Below are 20800 nucleotides of genomic sequence, written 5' to 3'. Positions count from 1 at the left end.
CTGAGTTTCACTGCAAAAAGTCATTAATAAGTATAGACGTTCCCCCGGTTTTTGCACAAAAAAGGGACTTTTTCCTCTTTAAATGGCAAGTGTAGACATGCCCTTAGATACTGCAAGGCAGTGCCCTTAGGACTGAAATACAGTATTAAGTGAACTTCATAATTGGCAGCATGTTTTTTTATGTTGGTGGTTTGATTATATGTTTGACGTGTGTTTGTGCTGCTGCTCCATGTGCAATGTAGTCACTATCAAATGACAGGGTTACCTGAGTAACATTTTTAAAAAATGTTAATTTAAGAAGAGTTGTATCCCAGTGCACTAGGACATTGGTGAATTTTGTATCTCCTAATTAAAAAAAACGCAGTATAGTCAGTGGTGAAACCTGGCAATCTATTTTTGTTTTAAAATGTACATTGCTTTGCTTGTTTCAGAGTAACAGCCGTGTTAGTCTGTATTCGCAAAAAGAAAAGGAGTACTTGTGGCACCTTAGAGACTAACCAATTTATTTGAGCATAAGCTTTCGTGAGCTACAGCTCACTTCATCGGATGCATACTGTGGAAACTGCAGAAGACATTATATACACAGAGACCATGAAACAATACCTCCTCCCACCCCACTGTCCTGAAAGGAAGATGATGTCTGTCTGTATCTGTACAAGTTTTTTCATGCAGTTGATAGATTTCCACTCCGTACGGCTAAATGCAGTGCCCAAGGCCAGATGTCAGAGCCAAGGATCAGAGTTGAAGTCATTGGTCAGGAATCAGAGCCAAGCTTCAAATCTGAGGCTGCAATGAGGCAAGGCAGGGGTAGGGTTGGAACAAAGCGGGAGCAAGACTGGGAACAAGCACAAGCAATCGCAGCCATGGGTGAATGCTTTGAACAGCCGCTGAACTGCTGCTGCTGGGATTAAGAGCCAGTCTGTTGATTTTTCCAACCAATTAGGTGGCATACCCAATCAGACATCCTACTACAGGCCAGTTATGCTAATTTGGTTGCCTGGAGACTGGTTCTGCTGCAGGCCCTGCTTTCAGACTGACCCTGCTGCAAGCCCTCAAGGACAACACTTAGTGGCCTTGGGGCCCGGTTTCTTGGGGTACCTCCAGCAGAACTTTCAGAACAGGTCCAGCGTGTGGATGTTCTGTACTGGTTCCCAAGACCACTCATCCGGACTGCATCCTTCCGAGTCCACCATGTACCAGAATCTTCCCCTAATTTGCTAAGAGTCAAGGACTCAGAGGACCAAGTACTCCTCCTGTCCACGGACTGTTATGGGTGGCAGTGGAGGATTGGAGCAGTTTGGGTATAAGTTCTCAGTGTAGGGCTTTAAAAGTGAGATGTGAAAGATGGGTGGATCTTCAAGGATTCAGACAGCTGTAACCAGAAGGCCACTGGGTTCACCTGTTATATAATCTTGAAAGGATTCAGATATTGACAGTCCAGTTTGGCAGATGGGCAGCTCGATTTAAGGTTATGGGCAGAGAGCTACACCTTGTCTCCTACAGCCAGATTCGGCCTGGTCCATGTGATGTTTGTAGGCTTCTTTGGTAGATTGCCGGTGCACCTGCTATAGGTGGGCAGCTGAATCCACAGTGGTCAGTACTGGAGAATTCATGGGCAAGTCTAGGTAGAAGTGAGTCTGAAAGCCACTGTTTGTAAAGAAGGGATATGTTGTTTTAAGGTGTAGATTGCATTGTTACATGCGAATTCAGCATAGCACAGCAAGGGAGGCCAGTCCGGTGGAAACTCAAAAGAAGGCAGTAAAGATACTGCTTCAAGATTTGATTGGCCTTTTCTGTTTGCCCATTAGTATGCCAGTGATAAGTGGATGAGAAGAGGGATTTGATGCCAAGGAGTCTGAGAAATTCCAACCAGAGTCAGGAGATAAACTGGAACCCCCAGTCTGATACAATGCCTGTTGTTAACCCATGGTAGCAGAAGACATTTTGCAAGAAGAGCTGAGCCATGTCCCGTGTGGTAGAAACAGTATTATATGGGTAAAGAGTGCCATCATTGTTAGGAGGTTGACAACAACCAGGATTACAGTGTGTCCCTGGGAGCATGGCAGTTCTACAATAAAGTCCATTGATATAGTAGATGAAGGCTGCGGAGGCGTGGGCAGAGGCTGGAGGAGACCTAGCGTTCATGATCATGGTTTCTTGATATAGTTGCAGGACCGTATATAATTCTTGATGTAACCTTGTAGGCCTAGCCACCAGAAGCTCCGCAAGCCCTGATTGCAGGTCTTGAATTGTCCAAAATGGCCTGCGAGTGGCAAATCATGGCATAGGTTCAATATCTGAAGCCTAGGTTGTCCCTCCAGAACATAAATACAGTCCTTGAGATGAGATAAGGGAGGCCATTCTGTAGTTGGAACTAACCACATTGTTCAGGGTCTGGTGGATCTGGGTTGCAAACTGGTCATCGGGAGCAGGAAGTGGACGGAGGATGTCAGACCATCCATCATCCTGTTGATAAAGTCGGATGCCTTAAGCATGGTGTCAAAGTGCTCTTCACCAGGTTCAAGATATTTGTCTCTGTGAGACAAGGCATCTGCCCTCCTGTTTCTTGTCCCCAGGTGATAGGTTACCACAAAGTCAAAGCAAGCAAGTGAGAGACCAGCAGATCTGGCATTGCTTAAGGCATCTATAGGTACTCAAAGTTCTTGTGGTCCATCAGGACTTGAATTCAAAACTTGGCTCCTTCTAGGAGGTGGCACCACTCCTTGAAATCCACCTTGATAGCCAGTAGCTCCTTGTCCCAAATAGTGTAGTTTTATTCTGCCAGGGTTAGCTTCGGAGAATAAAAGGCACAGGTGTGGAGGTGGTTGCAGGGGCCCACATGTTGCGATTGTACTGCACCTATGGCAAAGTTTGAGGCCTCAGTTGTGAATTGTAGTAGTTGGATTAGGAGTGGGTAGCCAAGAATAGAAGTCCAGGGTCAGAGGCAAGAAGCCAGAACCATGGGTCAGAGCCAGAATCAGAAGTCAGGAATTGGAGCTGAGGATCAGAATCTGAATCAGAGGCCAGAGCCAAGAGTCAGAGTTTGAAGTTGGCAGTCAGGAATCAGAGCCAAGGTTCAGAGCTGGGTTACCTGGACTGAGGCAAGGCAGAGCCATGGCTGGGTCCAGGGCAGGAGCAGGGCGTGAACAAACAGTGCAGGAGCTATCCCAGCCATGGGTGAATGTTTGAGCAGCCACTGAATTGTTGCCACTGCTGGGTTTAAGAGCTGGTCTGGTGACTCTTCCAACCAATCAGGTAGTATAGCCAGCCAGGCAGCCTACTGCAGGCCAGCTGAGCTCGTTAGATTGCCTGGGGAATGGCTCTGCTAAAGGCCCTCATTACAGACTGTAAAATTGGCCTCCTTCAAGTCATAGGTGAAAGAGCAAAATCATTAGACCAAAATAAAGCCACTCACTGGGCATGGATCAGAATTCACTTTGTACTCCCCCTCAGTACCTGGTTCAGGCCAGGGAAGCTACTGATCCAACCAGTGGACCAAATTTGGTGCTGAATCCTGGTCACGTGCCACCTGAGACACGTTGTGCATATGCTAAGAAGGAGACTAGAGAAAATGGTTGCTGAGCTTGAAGTCAGAGGTGGTGGAACAATTTTTATAATGGGGTGCTGAGAGCCACTGAACCAAACAGTAAACCTTGTATATAATGGAAACCACTTCACTTCAATCCAGAAGGTGCAACAGCACCCCTAGTTCCAGCACCTGTGCTTGAAGAAAGACCAAAAACCTCCTAGTAGGAAGACAGTTGCTAACACATACACACCACCCATCTTCCTGGTGGATCACTGGGAAGTCCCACAGTATTGTGCTAGTGATCTGCCCAGGACTGGAGTTGATTATCGCTCCCAGTAGGTTCTTCTGCTACCTTCAGTCTCAGTGACCTTTGTTTAAACAAAGAAAATAGTATGTTTAATCAAAGTTAAAGATTATAGTCAATTCTGGAGGCCTCAGAAGCTGCGATAGCTGGAAGGCTGCTGAGAGTACCAATCAAGGACTCTGAGCCTCCAAAAATGTTTCATGTACACGGCAAAGGCACCTGGAGCCTTTGATAGGCCTTTTTTTTTAATGTTCAGTGTAAATCTAGATAAATGAAATGAAAGTAGTATTGTGAAAGTGAGTAACAGAATTCTGCCCTGTAGGTGTTTCATTTTTCTGTTTGTATGTGGAAAAAAACAGCATTCATCTGCTGCCTTTCTTCACAACAAATAATTAAATACTATGCTATCTAGTTTGCTTGTTTTTTTGCAAACTCCCCCCCCCATAAACGTGCCTTATTTATATTTATCATTATTTATTTACATATCAGAAAGTGTGCTTGGTGCTTTGCAGACATGTATGAGGACCAGGTTACTGCCTCAGAGAATTTATGATTTAAGGCCCTGATCCTGCAAACACTTATGCACATGATTAACTTGAAGCATGTCAGTAGTCCCGCTGGAGCCAATGGGATTCCTCATGTAAATACATGAGTCAGACAAAAATACAAATGGAGCATGAGGAAAGGAGTATGACATGAGGGCAGTGACTGAGCAGATATGTTTGGCGTGTGTATTCTTTATCGCATTTTATTTTTATAAGCACATTCAATGCGATTTGCCATATGCATAAGTGTTGGCAGAATCAGGCCTCACAAAAAAATACAGTTATAATTAAAGTGGAGATGTTGAACATTATAGTGTCTAAGCATTCTTTTCAGAAAGTTATAAAACAGTTTACTGTGGTTTGGTTCAGGTAATATTCAAACTCAGAGACGAAAGAATGACTTTTTAAACAATGTAAACATGTTGGGTGAGATCATGGCCTCCAGATGTGCACATGGATCTCATACGAGAGTGAGCGAATGGGGGGAGGTGACTCAGCTGTCTTCATGGCAGAACCTCCTTCCCCAGGATTCCTCTACGTCTTCAGGAACTGAATTTGAGAAGGGTGTGGGGATGAGGCAGGACAGGATGGGGCATGCATGTTAAATGGGGACAGGTGCACCTTGTCCCCTTGTGGAGATAGATAGAAAAGATGAATGCTCCTTCACAGTTCAAAACCCCCCTTTAGGCAACATAGCAAGGCAGCTATGGTCACAGGAATCTCTGGTAGTATGGCTCCAATGGAGACATGTTACCAGGCAGACGGGCTGTCGGGAGTAATGAGCAGACACAAAGCACTAGGTCTCGTCAAAGGGGTTAGAATAGAATATCAGGGTTGGAAGGGACCTCAGAAGGTTATCTAGTTCAAACCCCTGCTCAAAGCAGGACCAATCCCCAACTAAATCATCCCAGCCAGGGCTTTGTCAAGCCTGACCTTAAAAACTTCTAAGGAAGGAAATTCCACCACCTCCCTAGATAATGCATTCCAGTGTTTCACAACCCTCCTAGTGAAAATTCTTTTCCTAATATCCAGCCTAAACCTCCCCCACTGCATCTTGAGACCATTACTCCTCGTTCTGTCATCTGCTACCACTGAGAACAGTCTAGATCCATCCTCTTTGGAACCCCCTTTCAGGTAGTTGAAAGCAGCTATCAAATCCCGCCTCATTCTTCTCTTCCGCAGACTAAAAATCCCAGTTCCCTCAGCCTCTCCTCATAAGTCATGTGTTCCAGTCCCCTAATAATTTTTGTTGCCCTCTGCTGGACGTTTTCCAATTTTTCACATCCTTCTTGTAGTGTGGGGCCCAAAACTGGACACAGTACTTCAGATGAGGCCTCACCAATGTCGAATAGAGGGGAACGATCACGTCCCTCGATCTGCTGGCAATGCCCCCACTTATACATCCCAAAATGCTATTGTCTTAAATGCAATGTTAACTTAAGTTATAATTTGAGTGTTGCTCCTAATTTGAGTCCTGTCCACATACACAAACCCTTAACTCGTGTGGTGGTGCTTTTAACTTGATTTGACTCAAGAGGGGATATAGGCTAAACCTTGAGTGAGCATAACTCATCAGCAACTAATAATCTCTCATGTGGATACAGGCTAGTGCTACTCAATTGCCACTAGTTCTCCAGTGCCATTCCAAGTTCCCCCTGTTTGCCCAAAAAGGACAGACAAGTTCTCCAATAATTTACTTGGAAAGAATTCATAGAGCAGCTTATCTTACTGTAGCACTAAGAACCATGGGATATGTTCTCCAGAAGTCTTAGTGCCACACAAGAGCCAGTTCAGTACCACTGTGGACACAGCAACTTGAATGTGGTTTCTCAGTATGGCTGCTCCCACTTGAGGTAGGCTAACTTGAGAGGAGTCACTTGAGTGAAGACATACCCATGCATAGTCTTGTCATCCTGCTGATCCTGGGGGATCCTTGTTCTGAAGTACCAAGTCTTGTCTCATAAGAGAAGAACTCTTTAAAAAGTCATTGCAGAGGTTTTTTCTCCTTTCTTTACCTTCCGTGTGGCGGGGGGAGGAAAGAGGGGGTTACTGTGGGAAGAGGCAATCCAGCCCATTACACTGTTTTTATGTGCTCTTTTAGTGAAAATGCAGTATTGTGGGACAGGATGTCCAAGAATATTTTGACCAACTTTTCAAGTTTAAAAGCACTGTTTAAAGAGGAAGTAGGTCTCTTGTGCTTTATTGAAAATATTTAATTAAGTTAGATTTTCTGGTGTTTATTAATGCAGGCCCTTTTTATTGTTGTACATTTTAAGTTCTTTTTGAATGATTTTCATAACGGTTAATTAGGGACTTCAAAATTTGTGGACTTTATTCGTAGAGGGAAACAAGGGAATAAGATTATATGCAAAAACAAAATAAATTACTTTTATTTATGTTTAAAATGTTTTAGTTAACTTTTTCTTAACCTTTTTAATAAAATGTTCATAAGTTTGTTAGTAGTGTACAGAAACCAAACACGAAAACATGCTACTATTCCATGATAAAAATTAACACAAAGGGCAATTTATATTCATTGTTATATTCATTCATTGTTCAGTCCTGAGAACTCTGCTTCATCAGTGTTTTTAAGGGGGAATTCCACATAATGTATTGCCAGAATCAGGCAGGGATTGCTGCATTGAGTGTTTCTTGAAATAGATACTCTGTCATCTTTCTCTTAAGTGATTCACATAATATAGCTATGTTCCGTTTGATCAAGTTCCTGGAAAAAAATAAAAAGCTTGAAAGAAGGGTGGGAAAAGGCACAAATAGTGACTGTGGTTCTGAAATGTAGAACTACTGCGACTGTGGTGAGAGGGCATAAAAATTGCATCAGGACTGTGACATAGACAAAGATCTTGAACCTGATTCTCATTTACACTAAGTCCCTTTTATACTATTCTGGTAACCAGCAATGACCCTGCATCAGCTTCTCCCAGCTGGCCCTTTAAATTACTCCCACTTGGCTCTGTCCAGTCTAGCAGCAAAGTCTCTCAAATAAACAAAAATTTGGAATGAAAACTCCACATCCAAATATCCCTTCCTCCGTCCTCTTCTCCTCTGAGCCCCACAGGGGTTCATACAGGGTTGGAGTGTTTTCAAATGCCTCTCCACAGTTTTGGAGGCTGTCCAGCAGGTTCCATCTCATTCTCTCTGGTCTTGGAGTTGTTGCTGTCTCCTTCCTTTTCTCCCTATCCTTTATTATTCACATAATAAAATTTTCCTGTTAATTTCCTGTTAATTAATCTCATTTTCCTTGTCATGACAAAAGCATTTATTTTCAGGTACTTAGTATGTGACTAAGAGTTTATTCACAATCACAGGTTTACCTGATTACTACCAGGTTGGTTGAACGTTGGGTACCATTTTAGTCATCCTAATGGGCCAACAGCCCCCAAGGCCATCCCTAGGCTCAGGGCATAAAGGCGATACAAAGTCACCTTTGGATTCCCTCGCCCAGGCCCTAAACTGAATGGAGTGGATGTTTGATATTCAGTTTTCTTAACATTTTTGAGCCTTCTTTGCTAATATTCAAATGTATTCATGTATTAAAATCAAATTTGATCCATACAACCAAATTTCAAAGTCAGAGCCCTGTGGTATTGTACACGCACATCTTTCTGACTGGGTCACAGCATTATGAGTCATTATGTCATATGGTGTTTTGCAATGGCAGTCTGAGTTTCAATAATTTATTTGCTCTCTTAAATAGCAAAAGTCACAGTGTTCTTCAAAGTTAGAATTTAAAATGTAGTGTTGAAGTTCTGAGTTATCGAAAGGTTTTGAGTTATTTTAGAAAGATGAGGAAAAATTGCTTTTTTTGAAGAATTACAATGTACTGAGAAATTACTTATCTTAGATGTAGGCCATTGTGTGTAATTGCATCTTTTTTAAGTACTGTGCAGCTAACATTTAATACAGGATGTTCTTGCATTTCCTTGACTTTACATGTTTTTGCTATAGTCGTTACCAGCCCGATGCATGCAAGGAACATTTGAAATGGCAAATAAAGAAGAAAACAGAGAGAAAAATAGATATCCCAACATCCTTCCTTGTAAGACTTAACAATTTATTTTCTAAATATCAGTCAAATGTCTGGATGCCTCTTATAGCAATCATGCCTGTAATATTGTCTGCATTCACTGAGCATACCTGAGTAAAGCTGATTAATTGACCCCCAAAATAATGCAATTTATATGTTACTAATCATACATCTGCAAAGTAAGCTTCTTTTGCAGTGGTGTCTCTTTGGATAATAATTGCCTTCCAGTAAATTTGTCTTTAATTTCAGCAGGTTTGATATGAAGCCTTAGAATTGCCCAAAAATGTAGGATGGTTCTCTTGAAACTCAGTTCAGATTTGTGCAATAAAAAAGAAAAGAGCTTTGAGTATATGGGCCAAGCTTGAAGTATCTAATAAACCTTATCTATTATTAGGAATGTGTTGCACACTATACAAAAATTATTGCATTCTCAGTAACCCAGTGTAAGTATGGAGGTGCAGCAGGATTTTTATAGTGAAGGCTTGTTAACCTGCTATCCAAAAGCTCTGTGCACTGTACAGTTACAATACAATTCAAAGAGACCTCTTCACAACTACATAAAACAAATTATTCCATCTATTCATCTAAAAATCCCTTTGAAACAGATGAGCCTTGCAGCATGTGTTCAGGGTCACTGTTTGCAGGCTCTGGTGAAACAAGAGTGTAAGGGACCAAAATCTTCCATAAGTTTTACATCAGTAAGGTCAGCATGATTTGGCCCATATGACATATCTGTTATATATACTGTATTAGTCAGCCTTTTATGTTATTTAATGATGGCGGAATAATAATGCAAATACTGTGGTTCATAAAAGTGCAGATCTATCACTGGCATGTTAAAGGGCTTTGTATTTTGAGGAAAATTTCTGATAGATATAAATACTATAAATCTACCATACAGACTCTAATAACAGTTTCTTTCTTTCCAGATGATCATTCCAGAGTCATTTTGACCCAAATAGATGGAGTTCAATCTTCAGACTATATTAACGCTTCATACATAGATGTAAGCTAATACATACATTCACTTTCATTCAGATTGCTAATTTTAATTGTAAACTAAATATCAAATAGATATTTGTCTTAAAGCATATCTTGGCAGTTCATTCTTTAACTAACCATACATTTTATTTGTGTAGGGTTACAAAGAAAAGAATAAATTTATAGCTGCTCAAGGTAATGTATTTTCCTCTCTCCATTTTTGTACTTATAGGCACCAGAATGCACTCCTCATCCCCCTCACTCCTCGCACACACCCAGAAAAAACCTCACAGCCCACATCAAGGTTAATATGTCACCAGATCAAAAATTCCTTCCTAAGCATGAATAAGTTGGTCTGCTAAATCATGGTCATCAAAGGGAGAGTTGTAAGTTAGAAAGACTAAACTGAGCCCATTGCCTGACCTAAAGCACATAATGTACCTAGAGGGAGGGGGAATGGCTTCTGCTCTTAGAAAAGTGGGACAAGCCTGCTCTCCAAGCAGCAGCATATATGTCTCCAAGAGCTGTGGACCAACCTGCCTGGAGCATGGACTGTGTTTGAAATGCCAGCCTACTGCTGGAAATATTCTGAGTCCACACACCCCACCCAATCAATCTGGAAGCTAGATAGACCCAACTCAGTTTCTGCCTCTACTGGTGCAGGCCCATTTGATGATAATGGTATTACAACTGGTCGAACTTCCAGTCATGCCAGTTGGAGCTATTATGCTGGGTCTTGCAAACCGTCCTTGTGTAAATACAAAAATCCCATTGTTTCAAGAAGTGATTACAGTGATTGTATAACATAGTAAATGTTTTCTGTAAATTGATAGAGTTCATATAGCTGTGCTTCAAAGAAGTGAGATTTTCAAGTGTACATATAGTGCATCTGTAAAACTGAGGTATATTTTCATGAGATATGAGCTGGTAACTCATGAGTAGAAGAGAAATGTGTTCTTGTGTACTGTGATATTGCTTGTTTTCTTTATGTCTCTTGAGTATAGAACTGTATTCTATGTGCAGGACCTAAACAAGAAACAGTTAATGATTTCTGGAGGATGATATGGGAGCAGAAATCTGCAATTATTGTTATGTTAACAAACTTGAAAGAAAGAAAAGAGGTAAGTAACTTGTATTTCAGTTTTGATCAGCCTGAAATAGTCCCCACATTAAGTAGCCTCTGGCTGCAATGTGCAGCTTAGCATCTGACTGTTAATGGCTGCCACCACTTCCTTTTCCAGTCCTTTCTGAGGTTTTAAGTCTCTGCTAAAAATGTAGTTGTAACTTACAAAATTTCAAGCTTATAAATATTCCCTGGTGACTAATTTCCTCATAACGAATCTTTTTATCATGTGTTACACTGCCTCACTGTCAGACTTTAAGCCAAAGGCAAATTGAAATGACGGCCTTTTTTTGCTTCTGCTGTAATGTATGTGAGACTGGCCTTATAGGTTGGACTAAGAGTAGGAATGAATGTTGAATTGATATTACTCACTTTTAAAAGTTTTCAGTTAAAAAAATGATTACGTTCATAGTGTGATCGCTACAATTGGATATGGCTAATTTGAAAACAACCTATTTTATTGTGAAAGGCTTCATTACAACTCTGTTTGTGGTTTGCTGTTCTCACATCTGTCCCCTGTCCCCACATCTGTATTGTTCCTCCCCTCCCCTCTGTTCCTATTTCATATGTATCCTTCCTTGTGTATAGGTTGAACGGTAAAATTTACTGAAATTATGCAGGCTAACACTTCAGAGCTCAAGATTATTACACAGTTAACTTCTTTGCTGACTCACCAGTAGTGATAAAAAAAAATGATAAGAAGCCTGATAAAAAACAAAAAACCTACTAATGCACCATCACAAATTTTGCCCTTGGACAATTTTGTTTTAAATGCCTATTTATCCTCGTGGGCTAGTTAGTTAAACATTCCAAACACTTAAAAGTGAAGGTTTGGAGCTTGGATTCCTCAGGCAATGTGAACTGGGGGTGCAGTGAAAGCAATATGCCAAGTTACTGAGAACAATGTACTGTGTTCTGCTCAAGAGTGACCTCTCCTGCCAGGTAAAGAGTAGTGTTGATAAACTCCAAAATAACTCCCAACAATTCCTCCTTAAGGTCAAAGGATAATTATTCTGGAGGGTGAGGGTAAACATCATAAGCATTGAGATAGTTAATGTGCCTTAGTGATGTTAGTTAATTTATACAGCAGCTCTTTACAGTTATATATATTTATCAGAATAAGGAAAAGCTATTTAAGTTTGATTGCTCCTAACAGCTATGAAGGAGGTACTCCCTGTTTGCGTATACAAGGCCCTCTCCCTTTCCTGTAATCTTAACATTACCAGCCTTCCTGCATACTCATACCAAGGCCTGACATACTGATGCTAGTGCCCACAAATGTCACCAAATCTCATTTGAACAGATTGGAGACTCCTTTCAGGCAAATGCCCATCAGGCTATAATGGTTGGTAAAATGCTTATTCCACAGAAAAAGACATATTGCTATCTTTTATTCTGCTGCTAGAATCCCCATGCAACTGATGACTCTCACCCAAGGTTAGCTGACGTTTCCCACCTATTAACCAGCCCTATATCTGGAGTTGGGGGTTAAAGATGTCAAACAAATGCATACTATCAGAAAAATAAACAAATTAAAAAGATGGAACAGTCATTAAAACAAAACAAAGAATAAAACCAAAAACATCGCTCATCACAATCTGGCTGCCAAAGGAGCATGTGAAGACTCCATCCAAACCATGTATTTCCTGTTGTGTCATTGTGTAACAATGCAGATAACTAACACTGAGAGCATTAGCACAAAGCCTTAAAATCATGTCCTGTTTTAGATTAAAAAACAAACATCCTCTAAATTAGGGCTGTCAAGCAATTTAAAAAAATGAATTGTGATTAAAAAAATTAATCACAATCGCGTGATTAATCACGCTGTTAAACAATAATAGAATATCATTTATTTAAATATTTTGGATGTTTTCCACATTTTCAAATATGTTGATCTCAATTTCAACACAGAATACAAAGTGTACATATTTATTTTTTATTATAAATATTTGCACTATAAAAGTAAAAATAGTATTTTTCAACTCACTTTATATAAGTACTGTAGTGCAATCTCTTTATCATGAAAGTTGAACTTACAAATGTAGAATTATGCACGCACAAAAAAATTGCATTCAGGAATAAAACAATGTCAAACTTTAGAGCCTACAAATCCACTCAGTCCTACTTCTTGTTCAGCCAATCACACAGACAAACAAGTTTGTTTACATGTGCGGAAGGCAATGCTACCCACTTCTTGTTTACAATGTCACCTAAAAGTGAGAACAGGCATTCGCATGGCACTGTTATAGCCGGCGTTGCAAGGTATTTACATGCCAGATATGCTAAATATTCGTATGCCCCTTCGTGCTTTGGCCACTATTCCGGAAGACATGCTTCCATGCTGATGACACTCATTAAAAAAATGTGTTAATTAAATTTGTTCCTGAACCTCTTGAGGGAGAATTGTATGTCTCCTGCTCTGTGTTTTACCTACATTCTGCCATATATTTCATGTTATAGCAGTCTCGGATAATGACCCAGCATGTTGTTCATTTTAAGAACTTTCACTGAAGATTTGACAAAATGCAAAGAAGGTACCAATGTGAAATTTCTAAAGATAACTACAGCACTGAACCCAAGGTTTAAGAATCTGAAGTGCCTTCTAAAATCTGAGTGTGTCGAGGTGTGGAGCATGTTTTCAGAAGTCTTAAAAGAGCAACACTCTGATGCAGAAATTACAGAAACCGAACAACCAAAAAAGAAAATCAACCTTCAGCTGGTGGCATCTGAGTCAGATGATGAAAATGAACATGTGTCGGTCTGCACTGCTTTGGATCGTTATTGAGCAGAATCCATCATCAGTATGGATGCATGTCCCCTGGAATGGTGGTTGAAGCATGAAGGGACATATGAATCTTCAGTGCATCTGGCACATATATCTTGCAACGTCGGCTACAACAGTGCCATGTGAACGCCTGTTCTCGCTTTCAGGTGACATTGTGAACAAGAAGTGGGCAGCATTGTCTTCTGCACATGTAAACAAACCTGTTTGTCTGAGCGATTGGCTGAACAAGAAGTAGGACTGAGTGGACTTGTAGGCTCTAAAGTTTGACATTGTTTTGTTTTTGAGTGCAGTTATGTAAGAAAAAAATCTACATTTGTAAGTTGCACTTTCACAAAAAAGAGATTGCACTATAGTACTTGTATGAGGTGAATTGAAAAATACTATTTCTTTTATTTATCATTTTGTATCAAATGTAGAAAAACATCCAAAATATGTAATAAATTTCAATTGGAATTCTATTGTTTAACAGTGCGATTAAAACCGCTATTTATTGTGATAAATTATAATAAAGTTAATCGTGCGAGTTAACTGCGATTAATCAACAGCCTTACTCCAAATATTCATAGAGGTTTAATTTTATTACTTTAAAATAATTGTATAGCTATATGCCATCAGTAATGGAAGTAGGCACACAATATTTAAAAGTACTAAATGTATGTACTGCATGTTTGCATAGGATAAATGTTATCAATACTGGCCAGATCAAGGATGCTGGACTTACGGAAATATCAGAGTTTCTGTGGAAGATAGTATCGTTCTCGTGGACTACACCATTCGCAAGTTTTGTATACAGTCAGTAAGTAATAGCACTCTTGCTACTCCTTAAGATTGGGTTTTATTTTGTTTTTTAAAGCAAAGTATAACAGAAATTCAGGCTTTCGTTTAAAATGAATTTAACTGGAAATTTAGTTTTTAACTAAAATTGAGTTGAAACATATATGTAGACTAAGAGAGCAGTAAGTTCATAGAATCAATTTCCACTTGAGTTGTTGGAGTAAAAGAGAATTAATTATGCAAATATTGATGGCTGTATGGGACTTAAGTTTAAAGAGGGATCCGTCAAATTGGATCCTGTGAGTAGGTAACCACCCTTGGAAGATATTTTCCACTGATCATGCCCCCCACCCCCATTCATTATGTGTTATTTTGGAGGAACTTGGGAGTGTGTTTGCCCTCCTTTGTGCAAAAATATTTTTGAAGTTAGGGAAAGTTTTTAAATCATTAAAAATGTAAAAGATATTAAAATTATTTAGAGATGGTAGAGTTCTTATCAAACCATTCAAGACATGAAGGGCCAAGCGCAGGCAAAGTGGCGGGGGGGAGGGTTACAGCTCCCTGATTCTCTGCCAGAGCCTGGCCCCAGCACTGGTTGGGGACTGTACATCATCTGAGGATAGTTGGAGTACATTGTGTTCTGGACACCCTCCTTCGCTCTCTTGACATGTCCCGTGCACCAGGGAGTGCAGAAGGGGAAACATATAAATTGACTTCTCCATGTATGCTCCTCAGTTGCAGAGTTATGGTCAATCTTCCCTCCTTTTGCAATGCCTGATCAGGCCACACCTCCTTCTGGTCTGACACTTCTGTTTTACTGAGTTTATTTTTTAAAAAGATTCTAATTGTGTAATCTTTTTTCTTGCCAGGAATAACCTTCACTATATGCATTAAATGCTTAGCATGCATTCAGAGGGATTAAGGCCTTGTCTACACAAGAATTTTCAAGAATTCTGTCTAATTTAAGATATTTTTAAAAACTGATTTAGTTAAACTGGTGCAAAACCCTGTTTAATTTAATCAGTGTAACGTTAATATTTAGACTAGACCTTAGAACTGCAGCAAGGATGCATCTTTTTAAATTACCATGTTAAGTAATGTTTTCTTCTTCTCCTCTTCTACCTGTTACATTCCAGTTCTCATTCTCATTGGGACTTTTTGCTTTCCAGCAAATCGAAAATGAACTGAGTGGACTATTTATGTATTTATAAAACATCTTCACTTCATCTCTGGCCATCAAACACTATTAAAAGCAACTGCAACAGACCACCAGCCGTCCCTGCAGGGGATGTGTGGAGGTCAAAATACCTTGAAATTAGGTCTCAAAAAGGAGAAAAAAATTCTAGTCTCAGGCAGAGGAAAATTAGTCCTGCGGCAGCTTGTCCACAAATCCAAATAAAACAAAACAAAGAGCAGCTTCCTTCCATGTTGTCCGCAGTTGTCAGTTCCACGTCCTGGATGTTTAAGAGGCAAGAACAGCCAGCTCTTCTCCCCAGATCTGACTGCTCAAGCAGTTTTTCAGAACTAGCTTCCTCCTTTCTGCCCATTGAAGGGGTTTAATCACCTTCCTGGGTCAAACAGGGAGGAGACACACACATTCCATCACAATAATATACATAACTTGCTGAACAATATCAGCTGTGGGAGACTCTCATCCACCATTACATCATTTACCAAGCCCATAATCACCCTAAAAACCTGAGTGAAGAGGTGGTTTGGTCTTAACTGTGCCCTGAAGGCTAACGGTTAAGATTCTTGAGGGCAAGTGGGGTTTTCACTGAGGATACGCTACCAGCGGCTGCCAGGTATTCAGCTCTAAGGACTGTGAGCAGAAGTTCCCCAGCTAATGGCAGTTGGTGTGTTGCCACATGGGTAGAGGGGCCCTTGCTCAGGTGGTCTAGAGCAGAGATTGTCTCTCTTGCATGTTTGTGCAGAACCCAGCACTTTGGGGCCCTAGTCTTAATTAGGGCCTTTGGGTACTACCATAGATTTATTTATTACTACTAGTAGTAATAGCCAGGACCCAAACTACAGACAGCTGAATAGAGCAGAGTCACTTGGGAAGTGCATAGGGAGACAGTGAAGCTTTCAGAAAACTGATATACATAATATGTTCCTGGCAGCTTACACGGCTAATCAGATGGGCAGCTGCATTCAGCGCTAGTTGTAGCTTCAGAGCAGTCCCTGTATAAAGTACACTGTAGTAATCTAATCTGGAGACCATTCAGGCATGTCTAAGTGTAACATGGGCCATATGGGAGAAGCTGCTAAGACTCTTATTTAAAAAGAACTCTTGGTCAAGCAGCTGTATGAAAAAATATAGCAAAAAAAAAAGTTATCAAATTCTTCTGGATTGGAAACAGCTGGGAGTCTAGATGGCATATGGTATTTGGTGTCTTTCACCTGTAGATTCATATCTCCAATTTTACTATGGAACATGTTAGTGGTGATAACATTTGGTCACCAGTTGATGGAGACTGAGTGGTCTTTATGAAACAAACTGGTGGTCTTTGTCCAGTTCAAAGTGGAAAAGGCTTCATGTAATAATTGGCGTTAATTACCAGCCTTCTTGGCAGTCTGAGAAAGAGGTCAAGGACTGAGAGAGCATGGAGACTGAATTTCCTGTCTTAGCCCAAGAGGAGGTTCCTCCAGATCAGGATTGGAAAACATTGGTGGAGCTTTCATTGCCATTGCCTGTACTCCTCCTGTTCTTTGCTTAAACAGAGTACATGGGTCACTAAGGCTGTACCTTTAATAGTTAGCACTGAAAATGTAAATTAAAAATAAAAGGAGAAAAGCTAAAATATTACCTTACAGGATTCATTGTATTAGAGCAGTCCCAGCTTCATGTGGTGTAGTATCCTGAGTCTGATGATGTACCAGTATCAGATGTATGTCCGCATCCTTATCTGCGTTGTTATGAAGCAGTTCATAGATACTTTGGCATCTTGCATCTCTCAATGGTATAAATCCAGAAGTTCTTACTCAGACTAACTCCAGTCAGAGTTTTTAGTCTAAGTATGGATGGAGTAACAAGTAAATAAGGACGTCAGGATTTGGCCCATGGTTCATAGAAATTGTGAATCTTATTTCTCATGGACAGCACCCGGATGCTACTCAAATTTAAATGGCAAGGATATGGGTTAGTCAGACTATGGTAACTAATCTGTTTGCAAGTCTTAATATAGGACATAAAATGTCACACTCATAGTCTGTTTGTGTGTTTCTAGCAACTTCATGATGGCTCTAAAGTTCCAAGGCTTGTAACACAGCTCCATTTTACCAGCTGGCCTGATTTTGGCGTGCCTTTCACACCCATTGGGATGCTAAAGTTTCTGAAAAAAGTCAAAACATTGAATCCTTCACATGCTGGACCAATTGTGGTTCACTGTAGGTATGTACGCACTCTAAACCATTCTGTCTTCTTGAGCTTTAACAGTTTTTAAAGTGCTTTGTGTATGTCAAAACTATATTTCTGTCTCTTCATTGAAAATGCCATAATTTGCATAAAAGTCAGAACTTGCAATGGTATTAGGCTCCATCATAGCCAGGGAGAAGAACGAATTCAAAAATTCTGCCTTTTCTCTCATTTTAAAATTGAAACTTCAGTTTGTTGTTCCCAGAGTGATAGGCAATCTGACATCAACACATTCCCTGTCAGAAAAGCAGATTTGTAACAAATGGGTTCACTCTGCCATTGAATGCTCCTCAGAGAATACATCCCCCAGTTTTCTCACAGCAGAATTGCCGTTTGCTCTTATAGTTTGCCCACTCTGTGCTAGATATGTTGTAATGTAGACTTGTACTTGAGATAATTTGTTTAACACTATGATGTCCCATTACTACATACTAATACACAGTGTGTTCCAATTCATGTACCAACACTTAAACCTCCTGCCAGTAAGGGGTTATTGATAAACCATTGAAAATGTGTTATAAAAATGAACAAAAATAGATCAGGTTTTGGTAGAAGTTCAAAAGAAATGTTACAACTTTTACATTTAGAACTGCTGTATTTTAGACATGAAGCAAGAAATAGTCTCTTCTCAGGAACAATATATCTAATTAAGATTAGATTAAAAAGAATAGAATAAGTGGCTTTGTGTTTTGTTTTGTTTTAAGGAAATCACTTTTTTATTTTTGGTCTGTTGATTTGTTTTCAGTTGCTTGTTTGATATTTATAAATATTCTCAAGAGACTTTAAAACATACTCTTCAGTGTGGGGCCGTGTGTATTCCTTTATCAGGCATCAGCCATCCTTTTGTTCATTGTTCATCAGACAAACGCCTGTCTTAGTAGCTTGGTAAGAATTCCTGTTCTCTTGAGTGTATGTACATAACAAAAGTGTTGTTTTTTTTTTAAGATTTAGAAGAAAAAAGAAGATTTTAGTAATCTCTCACAATTTTCCCCTTTGAGATATCCATATTTTTTATATTCCTTTGCCCAGATGCTCTACACAGAGTAATACTAGGGACACGCTTTATTCTTCACCAGCAGGAAATTCTATTCTTAATCTAATTGACACCAAAATGCACACAAGTCACGGAGAGTAATAAAATAACTCTTCTTTAAAAAACAACAACCAAAAAACAGATATCTAAATGTAATGGTCCAAAGCGCACCGCAATAGCACTATTATGAATCACAATGTTTTGGACTAATTTGGTTCTTTCATACTGCTTGAAAAATGTAGACTGAAAATCATGGCATCTAATTTCCTTTGCAGTCCAGGATATGATGCCATTGAATTGTTGGAAAAAGGAAAGGGAAACTCATCCATAATGAGTAACACTGTATTTCTCCGTGGGCTTTTATAAAAACAACATACAGTGCTAAACACGAAGTGCTCGACCAGAACAAACTTGATATTCAAAAAGTTTTAAGCTAAATCAGCATTTAGAGGAAATGAAGGAGAAGCAGGCAGAACAAGGAGAAGGGAGGAAAAAAATAATGTTTCTGACAAATTGTCATTCTTTTTTTTTTAAAATGCCAGTCTCCTGATCAGGGAAGGAAGTTAAGGAGGAAGGGCTGAGAAAAAGATTTCAGAAAGAGTCCAAGAATCAGCAGGGCTTGACACACAAGTAAATCAGAGAGGAAAAGTTGAAAGAGAGATGGCAGAGCTGGAGGAAGAGAGTGGACTAGTCTTGGGGCAGAGAAGGCAGTGAAGGAGTTAATAATATTAGAGAAAGAAGGTAGAACTGAAAATAGAGCTCACGGAGTCTGTGGAGGAGAGAGAGATCAAGGAGCAAGAGAATCAGAGAGCAGAGATTGATGGACAGGATGGAGGAAAGGCAAACTGTGAGAACTGAAAATGAACAAGCCATGTTCAGAGAGGGGGAATTCTGAGACAGGTCAGAACAAGAAAATGTCTGGTAAATTCTGAGTCAAGGAAGTAGGAGAGAGTGAGATGTGGAGGGAGCCCAAAGGTGGAGCTGAAATATTAACAGAAGGAAGTCAGAGGTAGGGGAGGTAAACGTAGTTATAAATGTGGAAGCCGCTCTGTCAGTAGATAACCACTTGGTGGTAAAGGTGCAGGAGCGAAAGTAAAATTGAACTCTTACGGTACGGGGGCTGGCTCTTCCCCCCCAAGGGGCGGGGCCTCGGGTGGAAGGGGTGGGGCTGGGGCGGTCAGCATCCCCCAGCCAGTCCATCTGCACTGCCTGGCCCGTGCTGCCCAGGGCTCCAGCAGCCATTTAAAGGGCTCAGGGCTCTGGTTGCTGCCGCAGCAGCAGCGGTGGCAGCTGGAGCCTTGGGCCCTTTTAAATCGCCGGCCCTGGGGCAGCTGCTCCTTTTGCCCCCCCCACCCCCATTGACTGCTTGGGGGGCGCAAAAGGGGCAACAACGTTAAAGCACTGCCACAGCAGTGCTTTAAGCAAGGTCCTTTGCCGCAGCAGCGCTTTGAAGTCAGCTGTACGGGCTGGTACCGACGGCCACTTTTTACAGGTACGCCGTACCAGCCCGTACCACCTTACTTTCATCCTTGTAAAGGTGATAGGAGATGGGTGGGAGAGGAGTAGGAGGGGGAAAGAGCAAGGACCAATGAGGGAGAGAGGATCGGTGTGATGCAGCTAGGGTAATGAAAAGGCAAGTAAGAAGAGGGCCTCACCAATCAGAAAATTAAATGTCGTTTGTGGAGGAATCTTTCAGACATAAGTTGGTTATGGGCACTGGTCTCTCTATTATAAGGCTAATGTGTTTTGTGACATGTCATTATCAATGAGGAGCTCAGCTGGTTTTAGTTTGTCATTTCAGCATTCCCACAAGTGGAACTTGTGATTAGTACTAAGTGAATCATTCTACTTTTATATTGTACTGTACTAAGGGATTAAGATTTTCAGGCAGCATGAATTTCTATTCAAACAAAAAAGGACACTGTGTGTGCACGCACAAGGGTGTTTGTAAAGAATATATAATCACACATATATTTTATATAATAAAATTATGTAACAGATTTTAAAATAATAAGGGATACTTATTTGAACACTGTATGTGGCATACTTCAAAATACAATACATCAAAGAAACTCCAACCCCTTACCATATACTGCAATACTCAGGAACCAGACAATAGAAAAAAATATACATATACATGCGCACACACCATACACATGGTAATAATGATGTTCTCTCTGTTCTGTATGTCTTTGAGAAAACTTCGAGTGTTTGCAATATTCTGACATGACTTCTGTGGAAAATACTATAATAAATAGCAAAA

The 20800-nt window shown here is 40.4% G+C and overlaps 1 protein-coding gene across 4 annotated transcripts in view; it reads left to right on the top strand.

The window, feature by feature from the left end:
* The window catches only part of PTPRE (protein tyrosine phosphatase receptor type E), a 268702-nt gene that overhangs the window by 199896 nt on the left and 48006 nt on the right, over positions 1-20800 (top strand). For all 4 annotated transcript variants that reach the window (XM_073354053.1, XM_073354051.1, XM_073354052.1 and 1 more), the window contains 6 exons: positions 8345-8435; positions 9353-9429; positions 9563-9599; positions 10428-10525; positions 13989-14108; positions 17317-17480. In XM_073354053.1, the coding sequence (XP_073210154.1) occupies positions 8345-8435; positions 9353-9429; positions 9563-9599; positions 10428-10525; positions 13989-14108; positions 17317-17480 (587 nt within the window). The remainder of the gene's footprint in view (positions 1-8344; positions 8436-9352; positions 9430-9562; positions 9600-10427; positions 10526-13988; positions 14109-17316; positions 17481-20800) is intronic.

Source organism: Lepidochelys kempii, chromosome 7, assembly GCF_965140285.1.
Source record: "Lepidochelys kempii isolate rLepKem1 chromosome 7, rLepKem1.hap1, whole genome shotgun sequence".
NCBI lineage: Eukaryota > Metazoa > Chordata > Testudines > Cheloniidae > Lepidochelys > Lepidochelys kempii.
The sequence above is the reverse complement of the archived record's forward strand: the minus strand, read 5'-3'. Positions and strand labels throughout refer to the sequence as shown.